Source organism: Sipha flava, unplaced genomic scaffold (assembly GCF_003268045.1).
Source record: "Sipha flava isolate LNK unplaced genomic scaffold, YSA_version1 82_pilon_pilon, whole genome shotgun sequence".
NCBI classification, from domain to species: Eukaryota; Metazoa; Arthropoda; class Insecta; order Hemiptera; family Aphididae; genus Sipha; species Sipha flava.
The window spans coordinates 1-24362 of record NW_020273624.1 but is presented as its reverse complement, the minus strand read 5'-3'; the positions used below and the strand labels follow the sequence as shown (position 1 = coordinate 24362).

Genomic DNA, 24362 nt, shown 5'->3' with positions numbered 1-24362 from the left:
ATATTCATGATATTAAATACTACAAATGAGTTACGTAACAAAAAAATGCACCATCAAAGGATGTAGATGGGGTCTCGTAACATAGATGTCCCTTTTCAAAAATTGTTGGTATTGCATTTGATTTTAATGATCTCCTCTTAACACCTTTTCCAAAATCAGTTTCAGCAAAATGAAATGAACATAATTTTCGGTTTGGCTGAACATCACATTCATTCAATCCACATTTATGAAGCCAGATTTCAAGACGTTTTGGATCTTTAGGAAATCTAATTAAAATGTATTTATTTATATCATATTAGTGATTATGCACTTTTTAAAACTAAAATAACACTAGACTTACCCAAATAGAGGTAATCGTGGATTTTTATTAACTGACCGTAAACAAAGGATACACGCATTTTTATTCCGCATTATTATGATAATATATATAATTATATTGTATTTGCTACATCAAAATGATTATCAATAACAATGTTTTGTAAATTCAGAATTAGTGATGTCTAAATTCAAATTTAAGCGGGAAAACAGATTAACATTTGATAAGCATGCGCGCATGCGCATATGTCACCGGTCCTATAGTTATGTTGACTTCAATTCATTCTATAGGTGTGATATGCGATGACTATCCATTGTATATGATCTAAGGTTATTGGCGATTGTGCATTACTTGTCATTTGCCCCTCGTATTTCAATCTAATCAACGCTTGAATGTAGGTATAATGATGAAATAATTAATACTCTTTATGATTAGTTGGTTTATTAAACTATTAAAATTATTTTAAGTACAATAATTTAAAATTAGCTGTTACAATTCTAAGTTCAGACCATGACATACACTGACGTGAAGGTGCTCAGTGTCGCATAGCCAAAACTCGTCTGATTTGCCCTTGTTTTCGGGTACCTTTTTTATCCAATGGATGCAAGTCTATGTGTAAATCCCAAGTGTGTGTGTGTGTGTGTGTGTATGAAAATGATAATAAAAATATGATATTTCCTTATTGATTCTGAGTGTGTATGTGTGTATAATGTGATTATGTGTGTAGTTGAATGTATCTCACAGATGTAATTATTTGAATAATGTTTCCTCGTTAGATCACATTTGTGTGAAATGTGGACGTGGTTAACAATCAATAATCATTTATTTATATCCTTGCTTGAACTTTGTGTTGTGTATGGCATTTGATAGATGTGGTTTAATATTTATAAGATTTAATTTATTATATGTATCATTATATACTCATTGCATATCCATATGCAATGCAGGGTGATTATGGTATTATTGTTACCTATCTAAATACGTGGGACACGACAAACGATATTTTCTTTTTATAATTCTCATAACTTATAAATAAAGCAATCATATTTGTTGTATAACAACAATAAAGTGCACAGACCACGTAAAATATGTATTTATTGTCAATTTATAACTTACTAATGTTTCATCGGTGTTCACCGAAATTATTTTTGATAATGTAGGCCATACGGATTCCGCGCAGACAATATCCGACGCATTTTCAGGAAGCATAGTTACCATTTATAATTGGTAATGCATACTTATACGAGTATATTATTAGTTGAGAAATTTATTGCTGTTTTAAACATCCTTTTTATATATATTTTATTTAAATTACCTAGTAATTTAAGTCAATTTTACAAAAATAACAATTGTAGCGAGCCGGCCTGCGAAAGGGCGACACAATACACCGTTGACGAATAACTTGAACGGTTCACGTATGTGATGTTGTATAAGGTGTTGAAATGACAAAACACTATGGTTTAATGTTATACGGATATGTATAATAATAAATAAATATAAAATATATAAAATATGTAGTTAATACAAATTAAATAGTAATCGTAATTGGAAGTGTGAGGACAGAGTGTATAAACTCTGCCCAAGAATAATAAAGGTTGACTCTCAGAGCTGGCGGCGATGTGAGACGCACGGGCTTCACAACCAGATGAGCGTCGGTGCAATAAATGGAGTAAATAAGTTCACACTAGTTTAAATCATTCTACTGTTCTGAATACATGGGTAAATGGGGATTTTGACGGATGTGAACAAGGAAACTTGCTTCTGTGATATCAAAACAGGCCCTCTTCCGTGGGGATTGCTTATCAATACGAATAAGTATATTGATATTGGTTTCCGTTGCGGTTTTGCCACATTAGTATCCATACACGATATACAACTAATGTTAGCGGATGTCCGCTACCCGTTGGTTTACTACACTATGTTCCAAATCCAAGTTAGTGCAGTTGCGGCACTGTCCAAATCTATTTTACTGATAGTTGTAAATATTTTTCCATGGCAATTTCTTTTATGTTTCAATCATTAATCGTTTTTTGTTATGTTATTCGATATTAATTTTAATCATTTTTCGTTTCTGTTTCGTTCTGTTATCTATTTCAACCGCTTTTTGAATAATTTAACGCTATACTTATAAGCAGGGCTCGGAAGTTCTAGCAAATGCATATTTTTTTTTGTTTCATCTTAGAACATCCAAAGTAAGATACAAATATGTTTCTCACTACTCGGATATCATACACAAAATTTAATTTTGCCTTTTTTTGCATATTTACGGTTTTTATTGCTATTTTGCTAATTTAGGATTTATAGTACTATTTTCGAGTATATTTTCACATAATGTAGGAAACAATCACATTTTGTTGATAATAATTGTATTTACTTGGTTATGTTTTTAAAAAATATTTTAATTATTGGAAATAAATAGACCTCATCAAATATTATTTTATGTTTTCATCGACAGTTTGATGTATTAATAGTTAGTGACGTCATTGTTATTTTCTTATATCATTGCATTAGATTATGAAACATTTTAATAATCTAGGATAATTTCCAAGGTAAATATATAAAATAATTTATTAATAAGTACATTTTTACAAATATATTTAAGTAATTTAACATTTTTGTTAACAGTTTATAATTCAATCAATCCAGACTGTGTCTATTGAGCCCTACAATTTATAGAATTACATTTTTTTCAAGTTAAATGCCTATTTTTTGATTTTTCGTGCTATTTATAACGCTTATTTTAGAGTTTTTGAGTGCATATTTAAGAGCTAATAAGTAACATTTTTAATGCTACAACTTCCGAGCCATACTTATAAATTATAACGTTGTAAAAACGTTTTGGTGCCCTGGTATGGATACTAAGTATCGATATAAAATGATCCACATTAAAAAAATTTGAAATGTTTATCTTACATATGATCGATTCCTTAAATATGGATACAGGGGGGGAGGGGCGATCGGGGCCTTCACTCCCCTCTAAAACACGCCTCTGAAGCCACTTAATTGTTCAGTGTACATTAGTCTGTAGTCAATCTATTATTTGTAAAGCAATTATTTTCCAATTTTTTACTGCATATTATACCGCATATTTTGATGTCTTTTAATGCATATTTATACATATATTTAAGTACTTTTTAACACATCAAGTTCCAAGCCTTAATTATGTTACGGACATACATAAATGTAGGTCCTTACGACTACCAGTAGGTACATAAGAGATCACATAAATCATAAATAGTAGAAATCGGGTGAGCAATATTGAAAGGAATAATTAAGACCCGAGGGTAACACGAACACATACTATATATAAGCTGTCAGGCTACATTTCAAAGTATTATAATAATTTCAATTAATAATAGCGCATAATAAAATATGGGAGATGAGCGAATATTAATATCATCGAGGTCAACCATTAAAATAACAAATTTAGCAATTATTTTTAACAGTAATTGGAAATAACTTATTCCATAGAAATGCGCGACTGATTCCACTAAACCTGAGTAATTAGCACCTTAGGGTAGTAACTGTTACGTGCCAACCGTTCGATCCGTGATTTCAGTGTCAACGTCTCAGTCAACGCTTGGTTGTAGGTGTAGTGAAGAATAATCAAGACTTTTTATAATAATTTAATTTATTTAAACTCATAAAATTATTCTAACTACAATTTCGTAAATTTTCTAAGTCCAAACAATTTGGATTTGTAGAAATTATTCTAAGTCCTAACAATTATGACTTATAAAAAAAGTGTGAAATATTTTTATGTTCGGATCATGACATACACTGACGTGAAGGTGCATAGCCAAAACTCGTCTGATTTGCCCTTGTTTTCGGGTCCCTTTTATATCTGATATATGTATATGTGTGTGTAAATCTCAAGTGTGTGTGTGTAAATGAAAACTGATAATAAAATAAAATAATTTCCTGTGAATTCTGTATTTGTGAATTATCTCTCAACCGGCCAATATTCAGTGACGCACATATCCAGGATGTGGTTACTGTCGTTCTTATTTTAATTTAATTTTAATCTAACTTGTCCACGGTTATGGTTTTTATTATCTAATAATTATGTGTAGTTTTGATTAGCTAAGTAATTGTAAATAGACTATGTGTAACTATCCGTAGATGTTAGAATATGTGTAGTCCATAGATGTGTTCACAGGAACTCCCTTATTATGTAAGTGTTCATGTGTAACAACGCAGGACGCGACATAACAATAATTTGGAATAAACTTGTTTCCATGGTTTTGCGCGGCCAATTCCCATGAGACCTGAGTATATAAGGGGGTTGGGAATAAACCAATATTATATTCAGATGTGTTTTATACGTGTATTAGCGAGCACCTACACGCTAGTTTATTTGTCAAATTAATTAAATTACCTGTACTTAGAGAAATTTTAATTAATAGTTTAACTTAGTTTGAGTATTTTATTTGGAATATTCCTGAAAAATATCACCACCTTTACGGTTAACTGCCGCACGTAACAATTATAAATTATTAAATATTAATAATAACATTTATTTATAAATTTATGACATTATCAATGATTGAATATTTTTATTCAAGTTGTGATTTAAATCTATTTTGCAAATGTTATATTGTGTTTTATACTTGGATGTAAAAAAAACCACATTAATTAGAGGTCCAAGGCCCGCCCCTAAATCCGACCCTGTGTTTTAGCATTTAGATCAGTGGTCGGCAACGTTTTTAGACACTTAGGCCATATTCACAAATTAAAAAGGACTCACGGGCCAGACAATACACAAAATTGATTTGATATTCAATGACATTTCCTAGTTTTGGAATTTAATGCGGGACACCGATTGCCGACCACTGATTTAGATTGTAGTTTTCGTTTTTTATAACTATTAATAATATAATTCGACTAATGATATATAAATCCCCTATGCAGAGTTTTTGACTTGTACTCTAGTTATTACAGTGCGCCAAACAACTACATTACTGTAGTCATAACTGTAGTGAAATATAATAAGATTTCCTTTTGTATTATTAGATAGGTAACTGTTAATATCAGATACGATATTTGTCTGGTTATACGGGATTACAAGAATAGCATAGATTTTCACTATATTCACTATTCAGAAATCACTATGTAGCTGCAAGCCTACACCGTTTTTATTTATTAATTTAAAGACTTCTGTAGTTGTGTTTATAACCTACTGGCTTCTACAATTACTTCAAGTTTTAATATGAGTAATTCTAGCCATAATACTAGTGGCGAAGCGTCATAGGAGACAATGAGACAATGTCTACCCACTTTTAATACGAATACATAATTTCGTTTTATTATATTTCATTTATTTTTATATAATATATACTTCAATATTTATCATAGTTTTACTTTTGTGCCGTACCGTATTAATATTCTTAGAATAGATTAGATTATCATTGCGCTCTGAGACATGTCTCGCGTTCATATTTATTATTTCATTTTAATATTCATTATTGTAATCGTCATTGCTTTTCGCGTTGATGCGTTATCGTTCAACGCAATTTTGTTATCGTAGTTATAGGTTGGTTTTTATTTTATGATTTATTTATTTCTGGCGTGATATTCGTATCTAAATATTAAAATATTGTACTATTGTCATTCGCCACTATGCCTGATGATTTAATTAATGAAATGTTGAATGATTGTAGTATATCTACTAATATAATAGTATAATATAATAGTAAACTACTAATACGAAAAAAAAATATGAAATAAAAAATAAAAGATCGTGTCCCTTTTATCATAAACACATATTAAGTTATAAATGGGGGAGGGGGGCTGTAACGTATTATTTTAATGTCTCCTCAACTTAAATACTCGTGCTTCGTCACTGCATAGTACTGATGGTAAAAGTGACCCAGAACCGCATAATGCATCTCTTTCGACTATTTCTCTGCAAATTGTTAGTTTACCATAGCCTAATTACATCAAATATTTTTTTTACAAAAGTATTTGAACAGTTTTCCAAAGACTTTTTTAAAGTATTTAAGTAGTATTTGAAATACTATACAATTAAATTATTTGAGTAGTATCTTAAATACTTGAAAAATGTATTTAAGTATTTACTTAAATACTTTTTAAAAGTATTCTTTACAGCTCTGAAAACAGTAAGCTCACTGACTGTGTAATTAGCGCACAGCTCAAACCATTGAACGGATCGAGCTGAAGTTTGGCATACAGATAGCTATTATAATGTATAAGATAACTAAATCATCTGTATATGCTAGAAGAGTATTCATCCCAACCAATTCTATTTCTCGTTTTTTATGCATGTCCTTTATCACTTCTTCCAAGGCATGATTGAATAGTACCGGAAATAGTGCGTCTCCCTGTCTTAAGACGGTCTTGCATTCAAATGTTTCGGAGGTTTCACCCATAAAACGCACTTTGCAGTATGTTTGTTGGTTACAGATCTCAACTAGTTTCACCAATTTTCTTGGTATACCGAAATGTCTTAGTGTAATCCAGAGTTGTTCACGGTCAATACTGTCATATGCTTGTTTGAAATCTACAAAAAGTATATGAAGGTCTTTATTATATTCGTAGAATTTTTCCATTACTTGTCTTATTATGAATATATGATCCGTCGTAGATTTTTCTCTTCTGAAACCAGTTTGATAATCTGTTAAGATGTCTTCCTCATATATTACTAATCTTCTTAGCAACGCCATCGATAAAATTTTGTAAGCTGTATCTAACAAGGAAATTCCACGGTCGTTTGTTACTATACCAGTATCTCGAATATAATAAAGTTACGAATATAATAAACGTTGGACGAAATCGAATTGTAACTTGTACGTCGTTTTAAAAACTATATCCAACACACCGACACACTTTTGGTAGTATAAATATTTGAAGGCCAGAGTACGACTATATTAATCTGAGTCCAATAAAGAAAAAATGAATAGACATATATGTTTATATATTTCTTCAATAGGTACACGTTAAGATGAAATAATAATAATATGAATGAGTTATAAAAAAAAAAAGAACAATTTTGTAATTAAAAAAAACTACACAAATATTACTAAACAATTTTATAATTTTAGTAATATTTGTATAGTTTGTTGAATCGTTATTCAATATTTGATTTGTTTTCGATGTATTGTTATACCATGTCATTAAGAAAATCTTGGACCTGTATCTAAGGCCCCGGTGAACGCTGCGCCGCCGACAAATCAGGAAACCGACTCGCAGCCGTCCGTGGAAGAATTACGTGGCCGGCACGGCGGACTTGTGATTGACGGGCAACCGCACGGGACTGTGGTCGGGATCGCTATCAGCCGCCGGACCGGTGGTACAAGTCGACGAAGGACAAAGAAACGCGGGGCAGGATCGCGATGATGAGCCGCCAGAGACTACTGTCGCCCGCAGGAGCAGGAACAGAATGATCGATGCTAGACAGACGAACGGCGGCACCGCGGACCGGCCGGACGACCCGTTGGAAATATTGCACAGCGGCGTCTCGCAGCACGCTTGGCACGCGTAGATCTTGATCCGTTCACCGATCACGATGCAACCGTCTTCGCATTTTCCCGAGCAGTTCCGCTCCAGGGACCACAGCTGTTGGCCGGAAGTGGCGCTCTCGTTGCTCGTCGTGTACGAGTACCGTTTCACCTGCAATAGACAACGTTGAAAATTCATTGCTATTTTTATTAATTTATTTATTTATTTATTTATTTTTTTTTTAATAAGTAATACGCTTAAAATAATTTATATTATATTACTATAAAATACAATATCCAAAGTATTTAAAGTATACAAGAGAATTAATAAATCAATATATGTTAAGGGTTATAGAAACCAAAATCTAAAATATAACTTTGGCATCCACATGTTAAACTTATGGAAGAACCTATTTAAACCACCATTGTGTAAGAAATGATCACTAACCCTCCCTCAGAAGAAAATCCTAGCTACGCAACTGCATATACATACATACATACATACATATATATATATATATATACAATAAAGAAAATTAAAGGATGAGCGCGTGGTAATAATTAAATATAGACCACATACTGGGTTGTTAGAAAAGTCACAACTCCTTATTTGGGAATTATACATTACTAGCCACAGTGGTGCTTTGAAGTTAATTTTATAATGAAGAAGTTACATGTATCGAGTACCCACCCTAAGTCAAAGTTTTAAATTCAAAGTCAAACTGTAATACTGATGTTTATTTTATTTTATTTTATTTCATATTTTTCATATGAACAATATTTTGTATGTTGATAGTTCCACACGTTTATTGCGATACCTTCAAATTTCAGAAATCGTGTGTACAATGTACTGATTTTTATTACCTATGCTTTTGTAATATGCCACATACTACTAAACAAATAAGCTTGGAATATATTATACCACATACAAAACAACGTTGTTCCTTTATTATTTTATATTTAAAATACTGAGAAAAGTACCTGTCAAAGTCTATTCATATAATATAAGACGGATTATTAAAATAAGTATTTGATAAATCACATAAGTAACAATCTTGTACCTTGTACGCCTGTATTTTAAATAAAGTAACGTACCTGTTAAAGTCTAATCTTATGATGTATTGAAGATTATTAAAATAAGTATTTGATAAATCACACAAATAACAATCTTGTACCTTGTACAAGGTTTAAATGTATAAATTACCAAGAAAATATAATGTTACGTACAAGCGTAATCTTACAAAAAATCATGCACCTGCAACAGACATGTAATAGAATAGAAACACCCTAGAACAGCGTTTCTTAACCAGGGGGTCGCGACCCCCAGAGGGGTCGCGAACAACTTGACTTGGGGTCGCGCAGGTCAAAAATAATAAAATGCTGATTTACAAAATGCACCTTTTTATTTAAATATTTAAGACTTTTTATATAATTTTAAATAAATAATTAGTGTGATCTCTGAATTTGTTTTACATTTAAAAGTTGCTTAATTTGTGGTTCAACATCTGAAACACATAAAAGTAAGTTATTTTCTAGTGATAACAAACGATTTCTGTACTTAGTTTTTATTGCCACCATGGATGAGAATCCTTTTTCGCATAAATAAGAAGTAGCGAACGGAATCAAAATTTTCAATGCCTCTGTTACCAAACTTCCATATTAATTTTTCCGGGCAATCCAAACCTTATTTAAATCTTGAAATCCAAATTGTAGCTATAATTTCTTATTAGCTGATAATTCTAACAGTTGGTTGTGAGTCTCAACTGGTAATTTGGCAACTGCAACAATATTTTCATCAAATGGATTAAGAACCCATCTATTTGAGAAGTCATTGTCGTTACACGAGAAATATTCGAGTAATTGAATTTTCAATTCTCTTAAATGTGTTTTCATGGTATCAAAAACACGATCAAGAATAGGACTTTTTAAGTTTACATTTTTTTCAATGTAATTTGATGTTAAATCAAATGCATCAAAATTTCGTTTTTCGAGACGAATGATCCAAATTCCAAGTTTTTTGATAAAAGCATTAACTTTATCTGACATTATTAGAATGTTCTTTTCACGGCCTTGTAAGCTTATATTCAAGCCATTCAAATGTGAAAATATACCACTCAAATAAGCCAAAAATAGTAATGTCTCATTATCTTGGAAAAAAGTTAAAAATGTGTTATTTCGATCTTTAAAAAATATTATTAATATTATTATTATTATATTAATTATTTCGCAACTCAAAAATCCGCGTTAATACTTTTCCTCGTGAGAACCATCTAACTTTGATATAGAAAAGCAGTGACTTGCGCTTGGAGCCCATTTCTTCACATAGTGCGGAAAACAATCTGCACTGCAGCGGTTGACTTTTAATATAATTTACTATTTTTACAGCTTCAAATAACACATTTTTTAAATTATCTGGCATTTTTTTTGCGGCAAGTGCATGCTTGTGAAGAAAACAATGTGTCCATTCAATATGTGGCATTAATTCTTTTAATTTTACTATTAAACCACTATTTTTCCCTGTTATTGCTCTTGCGCCATCAGAACACACTGAAATACATTTGTTCCAGTCCAAATTTTTATTTTTTGTTGTTTCAATAAATAATTCAAAAAGACCTTGTCCAGTAGCATGACCTGGTATTGATTTGCAAAAAAGCATATTTTCTTTAACTGTCCCATCACATTCGTAGCGAACAAAACATAAAAATTGTGCCAAGTTTGTTACGTCTGTTGATTCGTCAAACTGAATAGAAAAATACTCACTTGATTTTAGATTTTGTACTATTTGAATGTGCACATCAGTTGACATTTCATTAATTCGTCTTGATATTGTGTCATTTGAAAGTGGAATAGTTTTTAATTTGTTTGCTTCTTTTGCACCTATCATAATATTGACCATATCAATAACAGTGGGTAGAATGGGGTTCTCAGCAATCATGTGCGGCTTTGATTCCCTAGCTACCCTAAGTGCTACTAAATATGATGCTTCAAGTATTGCGGTGTTATTCTGACTTGATTTAAGAATACAAGTTTGTTGATTTTTTAAAAAAAGTGATTTACGCTCAAAAAAATCAATTGGTTTTTTTATTAAAAGTGGGTGATTTGTTTCCAGATGTCGAATTAATTTTGAAGGTTTCATACTTTCTTGAGATAGAACTTGAAAGCAAACAACACATTGCGGCTTATTATCAAGTGAAATAAACCCATACTTCAAATACTCATTGTTATATGGCCTGAATTTTTTTTTCGCTGGTTCATCAGAAGTAGATGAAGCATTACGTTTTGTTATATATTTATCTATAATCATTAATTCAAATTACACAAAACTAAAAAGATCCACTAAAAACCAACTTAATAAACGCAATATCACATGAATTTAACAACACGAGCGACGCGCGACTGTCATCGATAAATTAATCGTTTCATAACACACAAAAATAATATTAAAAATAACAATAATAAGCAGTCGATTAAATGTAGATATCTTATCAATAAAACGGGCACTACTTCACTAATGGAAATTCCCAACGACCCGATACATAACTTTCTAACTTGATAAGCTTAAGTTACTGTATATGGTATTTATACATTGGTATTTAAAATGTTATATTTCGTTTGGTTAATGATAGGATATTTTTACTGTTTAAATTTTTACCTAACCTAGATGGAGGGGGGTCGCGAAGTGATTGACTATATTTTATACCTATTTTAGGGGTCGCGACACTAAAAAGGTTGAGAAACGATGCCCTAGAAGGAAGTCATCTATCAACATATAAATAGACTTCGATCATGAGTGTATTTTAAGGGGCCAAAGGGGCGATAGGCCCTTGGCTTCAGATCGATACCAAATATCCTGTCATCCAGTATAGACCCTCCGCTTATATTTGTCAATTTCATTTTACTCTATCTTTATTGCTTCAGTTAAATTTAATAAACACCAATACTACATTAACAAGTATTCTTGCACGTTTATTGATTTCCATACTTATATCTTTACAACTTACCACCTTGTCAAACTCACCACTCGGCACGCTACACTTTATACAATTTGAATTACCTAATTATTACAGTTCAATTGTACTTGTAGGCAGTGGCGTATATATGGGGGGGGGTCAGAACCCCCCTCCATGAACCTGATATGGTAAATTAACTTTTACATAATACACGGTTTTTTCTTTAACATTTTTATATTTTAGAATTTTGACTACGAATAGTATTATTGAAAAGTATTATTATGGGTATTGCAAAGATGATTCTACATCAATTGAAAATTCACAGAATCTTTTAAGCGATGATAATGTAATACGTAATTTAATTTACATTAATGTTAACTTTGGAACTCTCGCAGATAATATTATCAAGATAGAAACCTTAGGATTTAGTCTTTATGATTCGATAAAAAGTATTTAAAATATTAATATTAAAATTGATTCAACAGTAGTTAATAAAACCGGAAATGAAATAAAAAATAAATTTAAGGCTGTACTTGAGAAAAATACTGAATCTCAAACAATAATTTAATTTTAATTGGTGAAAAAGCTTCAAAAGAATGTTTTCCTGATGACCTCAGTATTGAAGTTTAGCATTTTAAATTTATTCCAATCATTTTAGCGGACGTAGAGAGAAATTTTTAAAAATATAAATATTTATTAGCCAATAATCGTCGTTCGTTTAATATTTCGAACATCAATTATGGTCTAATAGTGCAATGCAATAATTTGTATTTTAGAAATTAAAAAAAAAATATATATATTTTTATTAATTTTAAACCATTATAACTGTTTTAAGGTCATACATTTCCGAACTTCGCCTTGATCATTATCATAATATTGACCATTATGTGTAAATATAATGATAAAACGTTTGAAAATGAATTATTTACCATGCATGTTTTTCTATCTCCTGTACATTTTGTTGAGAATTTCGAATACTCGTCTTTGTCTGTGAAATTGTTGCAGCTCTTTCCATTAACCATTGTGTTGCATTCATAACAAAACATAAGGTTTTCTTTTTCCAATGCAGCATTCGTCTGGTAGATTTTCCCCGTCAAATCCACTGCAATATAATAATAAATAGATAGAAATAAAAAGTCCATTATTATACAATAATAATTTAGATGGTTTAATATAATTATCGACAATGTTGGATACAACTAACTATTGATGTATCCGACGGATACTATTCGTATCACCGCGATTGCGGTCGAATTTTCCAAACAACAATCGAATTCTCTAGACACGATAAAACCCATCCCTTCAGTGACCTATTCGCGCCGGCTTACCAAATATATACGAGTCACCGCGACCGGTCGGTGTGTTGTGTTCCTTTACGTTGGTTCTTGCCGCGTGTATATTTCGCGATACCGTGTTGTTTATGTTACGTTGGTGCTTGCCACGTTACATCTATCGTCGGCTGTTGCGGTGGCGCAGTACGCGGTAATATTTGTTTATTATTCGTTTATTGGTATAATAATTATTATTATATTTATATGATATAATTATTCATTTATTGTTTTATTTTATCTTATTTTTATTACACGTTCATTTATTAATACATTATAACCTTTACTTGATTGTAATTTATATTAAATATACTGTCGCGTCCCGCGTAGTCACATTGTCGCGTACTGCGTAGTCACATAATATAAAACACACATTATAAGAGGTTCTCATGAACATCGAAACTGGGCGTGTGAATAAGTTAAATTGTTCACATGGTTATCTATTTAAATAAGAATATGAATATCGGAGTCACATATACGTGGGTGGTTGACCACATCCTGGATCTTGTAATAAGTATGGGCCGGTCAAGAGATAGTACACGCATGCAGAATCAATAGAGAATTATCATATTTTAGAGCGCACACACCGAATCAACAACGACTCATCACATTTATCATATTTTATTATCTTATTTCATTTACACACACACACTTGGGATTTTACACACACACATGCCATATCACATATAAAAGGGACCCGAAAACAAGGGCAAATCAGACGAGTCTTGTCTATGCTGCACTGAGCACCTTCACGTTAGTGTATGTTATGGTCTGGACTTAGAAATATTTCCAATTATTTTATAAGTTACAATTGTTAGGACTTAAATAATTTCTATCACTAGAATATTTACAGAATTTTGTAGTTAGGATAATTTTTATAAGTTAAATAAATTTAATTATTTTAAAAAGAAGTCTTAATTATTCCTGACTACACTTCCACTCAAGCGTTGACTGAGACGTTGTAACTGAATTAACGGATCAAACGGTTGGCACGTAACAATACATAAGAAAGTTTTACATATACAGTCCACTCTTTTTTGTCGGAGCTTGGTTACCCCGAGCAAATAGACTTGTTCGGGATCTCGCTCACACAGACCATCTCCATATTCAAGAAAAAGTTTTTCTACGATGAGAATAATTAAAACCTATAAGAGGGTTTGCTATGACCGGAAAATAGTTGTATATGCCGATCACTTCAAAGTATACAGACGTAACATACAAAAATAAAATAAACGTAACATTTCAAATAACACAATTTTTTACAGTGACCGTGTCGAATAATCACCATATAAGACCTTTTTTATTTTCTAACGTCAGAACTACGTCAGAAGAATTTATGTCAAATTGCAATAAAAGATATTAGAAAAATTATATTATTTTGCCTACTTATAGTTGTTGACTAGGGGACGCACAGTGAGCCAAAAATTAAAATAGTTGGCCAAAAATCTAATTTTTTCAAAACTAGTTAAAAATAATATACTATATATTAATTAAACTATATTTTCATTCTTAATTGATTTTTTTAGTTATAAAAGTATACAATATAATTCTGTTTCCTGGGGAATAAAATATTTTTAATAATAATACATTTTTTTTTTTTTTTTTGGTGTTAACGTCCTCTAGAACTATTTCAAAATACATCCAGCCTTCCATCAATCTCGGTCAGCTGCTCGCATCTTCCAATCATTTCCTCCTAGCTCTTCCACATCATTTTTTACATCTTCCCATCTCATTCTCGGTCTTCCGATGGGTCTTTTTCCTGTGGGGTTCTTTTCAATTACTGTACGGATTAATGGGTTTTGGTTTCTCCAAGCATGTCCTGCCCATTTTAGTCTCTGTTGCGTGCCGGTATATGGGTACCAGACAGTGCAACGAGTGATGAGCACACTCAACTGTACAGCTTCGTAGTCAATGTAGAATAATGATAGTATTTAAATAAATAACTCAAGACTTTTAAAATATTAACTTTATTGAAATATTTCTAAGTACAATTTTTTTAATTTGTAAAATTATTCTAAGTCCAAATAATTAATTTATAAAACAAACTGGAGTGAAGGTACATGCATTAACAAGATTAAAACACATCTTTCCTAGGGCCTGTTCGGGACCACCTTATTAATCCGATGGACGCAAGTGTGTATGTGTATATGAAAAACAATAATAAAAATCAATAATTTCTTATTGATTATATGTGTGTGTGTGTGCTATTTCCCGTCCAACCCATAATTAATGACGCAAGGATGTGGTCACTATTGTTTTGATTGTCTATTTCTTATTTTAGATTTCCTGTATAAAATGGTTATATGAACTACTTATGATTCCATAAGTAACCATAATATTTAACTTATCCACGGGTGTGGTTTTAATATTCCTATGAAATTATCTCTTTGTTATTATCTAATTACGCAACAATTATATTATTGTAATGGAAATCGTTATAGCATTTATATATATCTGTAACATTATGATATGTATGCCCATAACATCTCTTAGTTCTTATTGCTTCTACGATGTTCGGTTTTTGGTATAATTAGTCCAATTCCTCATTTTTCCTTATCCTCCAGTCATTAGTGACACTGTCCTTCACAGGTCCAAAAATTCTTCTCAGAATTTTTCTTTCAAAAACTAGGAGTCTTTTCTCGTTGGTTTTTCGAATTGTCCAAGTCTCTGCTCCACATGTAATAATCGGTCTTATCAATTTAGTATATAATTGCTTGTTTAATTCTCTTGACAAGGATCGAGCTCCTAACAGATTCGCTAGATTGAAAAAATATTTATTTCCAGCCTGAATTCTTGCTTCTATCTCTTTTGTTATTTGATTATCTTCTGTTAAAATCATTCCCAGATACTTGAACTGATCCATTCTATCAAAATTATACTGATCTATCCTTAAGGAGAGGCCTAATCTCGCGTTGTTTTGCCTTCTAACAACTATTTATTTGGTTTTTTCCTCGTTGATGCGTAAACCTATTTTTACTGATGACTTTTCTAGCCACCTGAATAGTGACTTAAGTTCTTCTTGTGATTCTGTTACCAGTACCAGGTCATCTGCGTATGCCAATAGTCTAATAGTATGACCCTATAAGTTTACTCCTTCATGATGTCCCATATTAATTTCTCTTACAAATTTTTCCAATGCAACATTAAATAATATAATAAATAAATAAATAATAATAATAATAATAATCATAAAATAACATAATATTATTCCTTAATAAATATTCGTTATTACAATATATTTAAAAATAGTTGATTTATGTAAATTATACTATTCTGGATATTCATCACTATTATCATTTGTGTAATTTTAGGAATTAAAGCCATATTTTTAAATTTTTTTATTTTATAAATAAAATTTGTTCACAATAAAATGATTGATTCACCAAAATTTAACGGTTTATTACAGCGAGTTGCGCAAGAACACATTTTTGTTCAATAGATAATGGTTAATTAAATGATACCAATATATCTGTGAAGCTCCGTGAAAAATATTGTTAATTTTATAGACTTAAAAAACATATGAATTTATCTTTGTAATATTTAGAAACGTATACATTTCCATTATCATTACGGGTAGATAATAATCGTTATATGATAATTGGGTCATTAAATAATATCAGTAATTCATATATTATATATATATATATATATATATATATATATATATATATCAAAAAAAAAACATTTTGGTTGACTTTTATTTTATTTGGTGGGGCCGAAAACGGGTCGATGAAAAATATTACTACTAATACTATTATACATGTACAAATATACAAATAAAAGTAAATAAATATAATATTGATACTATATATTTAAATCTAACTTAAACCTATAAATATCATAGTAAATTCCTTTAAAATGAAGAAGAAAAAAAAGTATTTACAGTAGGGTTACATAATTTTAAATGTATTATTTCAATTGAATGATTAAAAATTAAAAATTAAATTTTATTCAAAATTTCGAGTGTAAATTTTTTTTTTTTTATGCATATTTTAACATATTAGTGCATATATTTGTGCATGTTAAAGATCTTTTAGCCCATATTTGATTGGTTTTTGATGCATATAATTCCGTGCTATTATGATAACTGATTGTTCAGGTTTAAATTATCATATATAGTCCCTAATAAAACCCCACGGCAAAGTTGATTACTGATATATCATATTTTTCCACAATAATTATACGCGAACCATGTAAATAGTATAAAATTGCTAAAATGTTGTATAACCAGGTATGCTTCAAAACAGATTAAAAATAAAAGGAGGCGGAGAAAATAAAAGAGATAAAAATCGTAGAGTTGATAGAAGAGAGCAAAACATGTGTAAAATTGGATAGTATAATATATATTATAATTTTAAATATTATTAAAGAACGTCGAAAAAAAAGTTGGTGATGTCGTGTCGGTTCTTTCAAAGTTGAGGTAATTGTTTAGTTGGAACTTGGATATAATCATGTGGGGGCCGCTGTATTCTATTTTTCCCGGACCGGTCAGATTACGCCTATCCGTCCCTGTACAAGTCACAGCAGTAAACCCAAGGATTACGGATCCACTGCACCAATATTAAAAGATTACGTTTTCGAAAACCGAACGCGTTACGACTCTCGGTCATCGTCAGTTCGGTCCGATGATAAACTAAAGGGACGCGCAAAAGATTTTAACAACGCAGGCTCACTGTGAAACTATAAATAACGGACAATTACACTGATGGTCAATGAAGTTACGAACACAGCGGCAGACCACAAGCAATAATAATTATTATTACTGTAATACTAAGTTTTGTGAATTTGTACCAATTTCGGTCGAGTAAATTTCATACGACATTGTTGTTTATTAACTAATTTTATTTAGGATCACACGACATATTTTCGTCGGAACCGGATTAACGCGAAGCGTACAATATTTCAATAAATTTACGACCCGGTTGGGTGGTGAACTTTTTGTTTTTGGTACACCTCATACACCTTTTGACGCGTGATAAACGAAAAATCGAATGTTCGATTAATAGACGCCTGTTGTCGAAGTCGAAATATTACGTTCGTCCATCGTTTCACCGGATCCGACGGTGGCTAACCCATCGTGCGGCTCGTCGACGCGGAAACTCTTTAGGTCCACGAGGGTAAACCTAAAAGACGGTTTGACGGTTATTAACGGCCGGAAAGGACTCACCGCAGTGCGCCAATACGACGAAATTGTGAACGGCCAGCAGCTGTTTCCATACCATCTCGTTGTATCATTCGACCACGGGCGCGCGTACAAAGACCGTGCAAGATGAAGACGATTCTAAGAGGGATTGTGCGACAGTGGTGGGCGACGACAACGACGGATGGACAGCAATGGACAACGATACCGCGGAACGCCTTCGGGATGAAAAGGGATCGGTGCGCGTGCGGTGGCGATACCCCGTACAGTCGGACGGCGAGAAAAATCAATAGCGCTGGCGCGGGACGGACGTGATAGGCTCGGCGCCGTAGGTCGCATGTCGACGTGCAGAGCGCGGGCAATCGGTCCGGACGGTGGACCGCGTGCGATTGTACAGAGCGCGCGCTCGTTATTGTTTCTCGTCTTCGGCGTCCCGTCCGAGCAACAATACTTGACGTATATTCCGTTACCGTACGCGACGGTAAGGGATTCCGTCCGTTCTGCCACCGTCTCTTTTCGCGGCCGTAAACGGACTAGAGTATTGGCTGTACGCTCGCCGTCGGCCCGGCCTCCGAAAGTCGCACGCAGGGCCAAGTGCAGGCACTATCTCTAGCCGTGCTCAGGTTCAAAGGTCGGAGGCGGACGCGTTGGTTCGCGCGACTAGAGCGGGTCCGCAAGTTGTGTATAGCGGTGTTTAAACACTCCCTTGTAGTGAGGGAGAGTACGTCTCCCCGAACAGCGAATTTGCGTTAAAAGATTGCTCGTAAGAACCAGAGCTGTGACGGCGGCGAGTAGAATCCCGTATTAACACAATAGACGGCGTAGTAACTTCTCGTCGCCGAGTCATGTTCTACCAATGACGCTTAACACAAATGTTACGTCGGGAGACGCGGCTCAATCCAGGTCAACACGTTCAACGTGCTACTAGGTGTATATACTTTAAACCATAAACTATAATACTAATATATTAATAATGTAAAATTGACTGAAAACTATGTATCGAATATTCAACGGCCGAGAAGTGAACAATTATCACTGATAACAGTTTTAAAAAATATTATCTACATAATAGGTAAGAATAATACAATTATTTTTTGGTATATGTTATCAATGATTACAATAACATGAGTTGTAAGCAATGAATTGTAAATTATTTTTAAGTTTGTATTGAAGAAAAATTAGTTTCGCCCCCCCCCCACATGGCCCAACTCAAATACGCCCTTGTTTCTGTGTATTATTCCCACAAGATGTGTCACTTCCGTTCGTCTGTCGTTCGATTGTTTTAACATATACATGCTCACAGTGGCGTACATTCAATCTTGCTATGGGGGGGGGGGGGGTTAACAAAAATAATCGTTACCTTTTTTTTTCGTTGCACAGATAGGTAAATAAGATAAATATCTGCTGTAAATAGATATTATTTTATTCAACTTTTTTACCAATTTACAGTTTACTTTTACATTACAGTAAATTAATAGCTATTGGAATATAAAAACAGTATAGTTAACAAAACTTTTCAAACACCTATCAATATAATTATTTAATTATCATATTTGTATAGTTGTTTATTTTAAGTTCAAAGCGTAATAATGAAACTACGAATATATTACACGTCATCAATAATAAAACAATTTTCTTTTTTTTTTTTTTTTGGCCTGGGGGGTTTGTACCTGGGCCCCCCCGTATGTACGCCACTGCATGCTCATATACATATACATATATACATACATACATACATACATAAATTTATAATAAACTATAAATCATCAACTGTTTGTTACGTGCCAACCGTTTGATCCGTTAACTCAGTTACAACGTCTCAGTCAACGCTTGTGTGGAAGTGTAGTCAGGAATAATTAAGACTTCTTTTTGAAATAATTAAATTTATTTAACTTATAAAAATTATTCTAACTACAAATTTTGTAAATATTCTAGTGATAGAAATTATTTAAGTCCTAACAATTGTACTTATAAAATAATTGGAAATATTTCTAAGTCCAGACCATAACATACACTGACGTGAAGGTGCTCAGTGCAGCATAGACAAGACTCGTCTGATTTGCCCTTGTTTTCGGGTCCCTTTTATATGTGATATTGTATGTGTGTGTGTAAAATCCCAAGTGTGTGTGTGTAAATGAACAAGATAATAAAATAAGATAATTTCCACGAATTGTGAGTGTGCATGTGCGCTAATGGCAATAAAATATGATAATTTCCCATCGATTCCGCACATGTGTGTATTACACAATCGCTGATGCAGGGACACAGGATGTGGTCACCACATCATTCCGATAAACTATTTTATTACAATTTCCCAGAAAAACGTTTATGTGAACCCTTTCACTTGTCCACGTATCTGCGACTCCAATATTCATATTCTCACTTAAACAGACAACCATGTGTTAACAGACAACACGCCCAGTTTGATGTTCATGAGAACCTCTTATAATGTGTTTTTATATTATGTGACTACGCAGTACGCGACATGTTAAACAAAATTTAGTAGAAAGAGTGACTTATACGTTTGCACAATGTTTTATAATTATTTCATATTTATTAGCGTCTGGCATATTACATATCGTTCGACTTCTCCATTTTATGAAAGTGAATTTTACAATGTGTTATATTTTATTATTCTACAAATCTACAGCTAATCTTTTAATTAAATGAAACACTACAAATGCGTTTTTTCATGTACATTATTATTTAACATGTTGCATATTACAATTGTTATACTTCTACATATTACATTTTATTATTCTAACTTATAATATGTGACATATTACAACATATTTAAGCACTTCTATGAATATTTTAATGAGTGTTGCGTGCCGTCGTCCAATCGTAAACGATGTTGAAGTTTTTAGGAAAATATTCCAAATAAAAATACTCAAATACAATTAAACTCTTTATTTTAAAATTTTTTCTAAGTACAAAACAATATTTAAAAAATGATCTGGCGTGAAGGTGCTTGCGACTACTCGTATAAATCACATTTGAATATTGGTCTATTCGGGACTCCCTTACATACCCCGCTTCTCATAGTTGACCCGGACTTAGTGAATGCTAAATCACTTATCATATGTGATTCATCTTAGCATTTAGATTGATGTTATTTGTGCTTCATGTAACCAGTTGTCCTCGTGAATCCCGCATTTTGCATATATCATACTGGTGCCTTTCTATAATAGTTGGTTTTAATTTATTATGAACTAATTGTCTTCTCTACCATATAATTAGTAAGGACCCACATCTCCGTAATATATCATACTGATGTGTTTCTGTAATAATTATTTTTTAATGTCACACTTTGAAATGTAGCCACATGATTCATATATTATATGTTCATGTGTCACCCTCTAATTAAATTAAAATTCCTTTCTATTCATACGAATACGAATATTATATTAATAATAATCATTTCCCGATTTCTATTATTTATGATCTACGTGGTCCCACCCATGTCGTATGAGTCGTAAGGACCAACATTTATGTATGTCCGTAACATGAGTATATTATAGAACTTATAACTACCATTTTTAGAGCTACATATAAGTTATGAGCCCTGGTTATTACATTATTTATTTATAGAACGTATTTCTAGAGAAATATTTTACTTTATTTTTCTATTTTGATAAATGTTAAATATCTCTTTTTTTTAATCTTTATATTAATGGAATACACTCGATTACCACCGCATAAACTATATCATATTTATAATTATTTGATCGATAGGTGATCGATATTGAATGACCCATTTTTTATGTAATTTTATGGACTGCGTAATTGACCCAGACATCCTAGACCCAGACTCTGCACATCCGTGTGTCCATTCATTGCTTATTAATATTCATCGCCAAGAACATTATTTATGGCAGTGTGACTTTTGTAATTGTATTCTTTTCCTTCCTTTTTGATTATTATTTATTATTTATGAACAGGGCTCAGGACTATGGAACTTAAAATCATTAAAATAAGGGCTTAAAAACATCATTATAAGCATTAAAATAAGCATTTAAAAAATTTAAAATTAAGCAAAATATTTATTAAAAAAAAAAAACAGTGTAAAATTCTAACTAAAAAAATCAAACAAAATAAAAATAAATCTTCACTTTCAAGACTTTAAGAATTTTAATGGATTTTTTAAGGGATAACTGTTTTCTCTGTTCTTGATCATTCTGACGTTTGACACTTAGTTATATTTTCAGTGTTGGAATGTCTTTGTTAACCAGTGACGCACAGAAAATTTTTGACAAGGGTGTCGAGATTATATATTTCGAGGTACCCTGCCACATCCACCAGTAAAATTTGAGTTTAGACATAGTATAACTCTTATTTTTAAGTGTTTTTGGTTTTTTTTTTACTAACAAAAATACTAAAAATAATTTTTTAAATAAACCTAATATTAATTATTTTTCAATTTTCTGGGTTGTCGTGTCCCATGTACTTAGATAACAATAATACTATGATCACCCTACATTACGAGACATTTAATAAATTAAATGTATTAAGTATAAAATAATTGGATTAATTAAAGTATACAGATTATCACACAAACGTCACACCTACATAGAATTGAACAAGGAAATAAATTAATAATTATTAGGATAACACACAAAATATCACATAACATTATTTAATAAGGAGCAACTGTATTGATTGAACACACCCGTGAAATAAATTAAATAAATTATATTTTATCGGTTCACATAATCATTTTATGGGAAATTGAAATAAAAATAGTTAATCAAAACAATAGTGACCACATCTTGGATCTCTGCGTCAGTAATTATGGGCTGGTCGGGAGATAGCTCACACACAATCAGATTCAATAAGAAAATATCATATTTTTATTATAATTTTCATATACACACACACACACTTGGGATTTACACACCCACTTGCATATATCGGATATAAAAGGAACCTGAAAACAAGGGCAAATTAGACAAATTTTGGATTTGCGACATTGAGCACCTTCATGCTAGTGTATGTCATGGGCTGGATTTAGAAACATTTAGAAATATTTTTATAAAGTTTAATTGTCGGGACTTAGAATTTTAACAGCTAATTTTAATTTATTGTACTTAGAATAATTTAACAGTTTAATAAACTAACTAATCATAAAGATTATTAATTACCGATTTCATTATTATACCATCATACAAGCGTATTTGTCTATGTATATTGATTATATAAAGAGTTATTCTAATGCAAAGGTTCCCAAACTTTTTTTTTCCGCGATGCCTTTTTTTTACTCAATTTAGCCACGGTGCCCTGCTATGAATACCATGAAAGACAGAACAAAAAAAATACTCGTTGATAATTAATTTTATTAATTTTATTAAAATTTAATTTAATAGTAAATTAATGAATTTTTAAACTTAAAAATTAATTAATAAAAATTATTATCACTAATATAATTATTACATAAAAATATTATAAGGTTAAAATGAGAATGTCCGAATATACAATAGGAAATATTTCATTATTTGCTATAAAGTTTTTACAAAAACAATAAGGAAAAAAAATTCTATACATTTTGAACTATTTTTTATGAACCGTTAATCGCAGTGCCCTTAAAAAGTGCTCACGGGTGCCCTTAGGGCATCGCGGTGCAGAGTTTGGGAACCGCTTCCTAAGTGGTTAACCTCGTAATTTGTATTTGCGTACTTGTTTTATCCTCATTTAGATATACCAAAGGTATAAAAAGAACCATAAAAAAAACGTATATTTTCGTATAAAATGATTGTATATTGCTTTGAGAATTTAAATACTTAATATTATTATTAAAAATTAAAAGACTATTTATTTAATTTTAGACAGTTTCTAGTACAACCGCATTAGAAAATGCATCTATGTCAATCGACAAAATGAGCCTAAGCCGATAAACCTAAATAAAAAATAATTCCAACGAGCACAAACGGCTCCATTCAAACAAATGGCCCACCGGGAAACTCGATATCCCGCCTTCCCAATCCGGCCCTGTTCGTACCCCCTTATGTACCCCAATCTATTGTGAACTCCTTGTTATTTTTTTTTTCATGTCTGTCAATCCAGTATTAGCATTTACATTTTTGTTTCATTTATTACGGTAGAAAACTACAGAATCAATTACTTTTTACTGTGCGCCCAGCCCGGAATTATAATTAGTTGACCTCGTGATCTCAT

At 31.8% G+C, this 24362-nt stretch overlaps 1 protein-coding gene across 1 annotated transcript; it reads right to left on the bottom strand.

Annotated features, from left to right (window-relative positions):
- Positions 1-7364: 7364 nt before the first annotated feature.
- LOC112693227 lies at positions 7365-18467 on the bottom strand. The gene is made up of 3 exons (XM_025568204.1): positions 18219-18467; positions 12653-12825; positions 7365-7945 (listed from the first exon to the last, which is right to left on the bottom strand). The coding sequence occupies exons 1-3, from the start codon at positions 18271-18273 to the stop codon at positions 7541-7543; spliced, it is 633 nt and encodes a 210-aa protein (XP_025423989.1). The 5' UTR covers positions 18274-18467; the 3' UTR covers positions 7365-7540.
- Positions 18468-24362: the final 5895 nt, after the last annotated feature.

Coding starts and splice junctions, on each gene's coding strand:
- LOC112693227 (XM_025568204.1), bottom strand. CDS start 18,273: ATGGTATGGAAACAGCTGCTGGCCGTTCACAATTTCGTCGTATTGGCG. Junction 12,826..18,218: donor CGTCGTATTGGCGCACTGCG/GTGAGTCCTTTC, acceptor ATTATATTGCAG/TGGATTTGACGGGGAAAATC. Junction 7,946..12,652: donor GAGATAGAAAAACATGCATG/GTAAATAATTCA, acceptor TGTCTATTGCAG/GTGAAACGGTACTCGTACAC.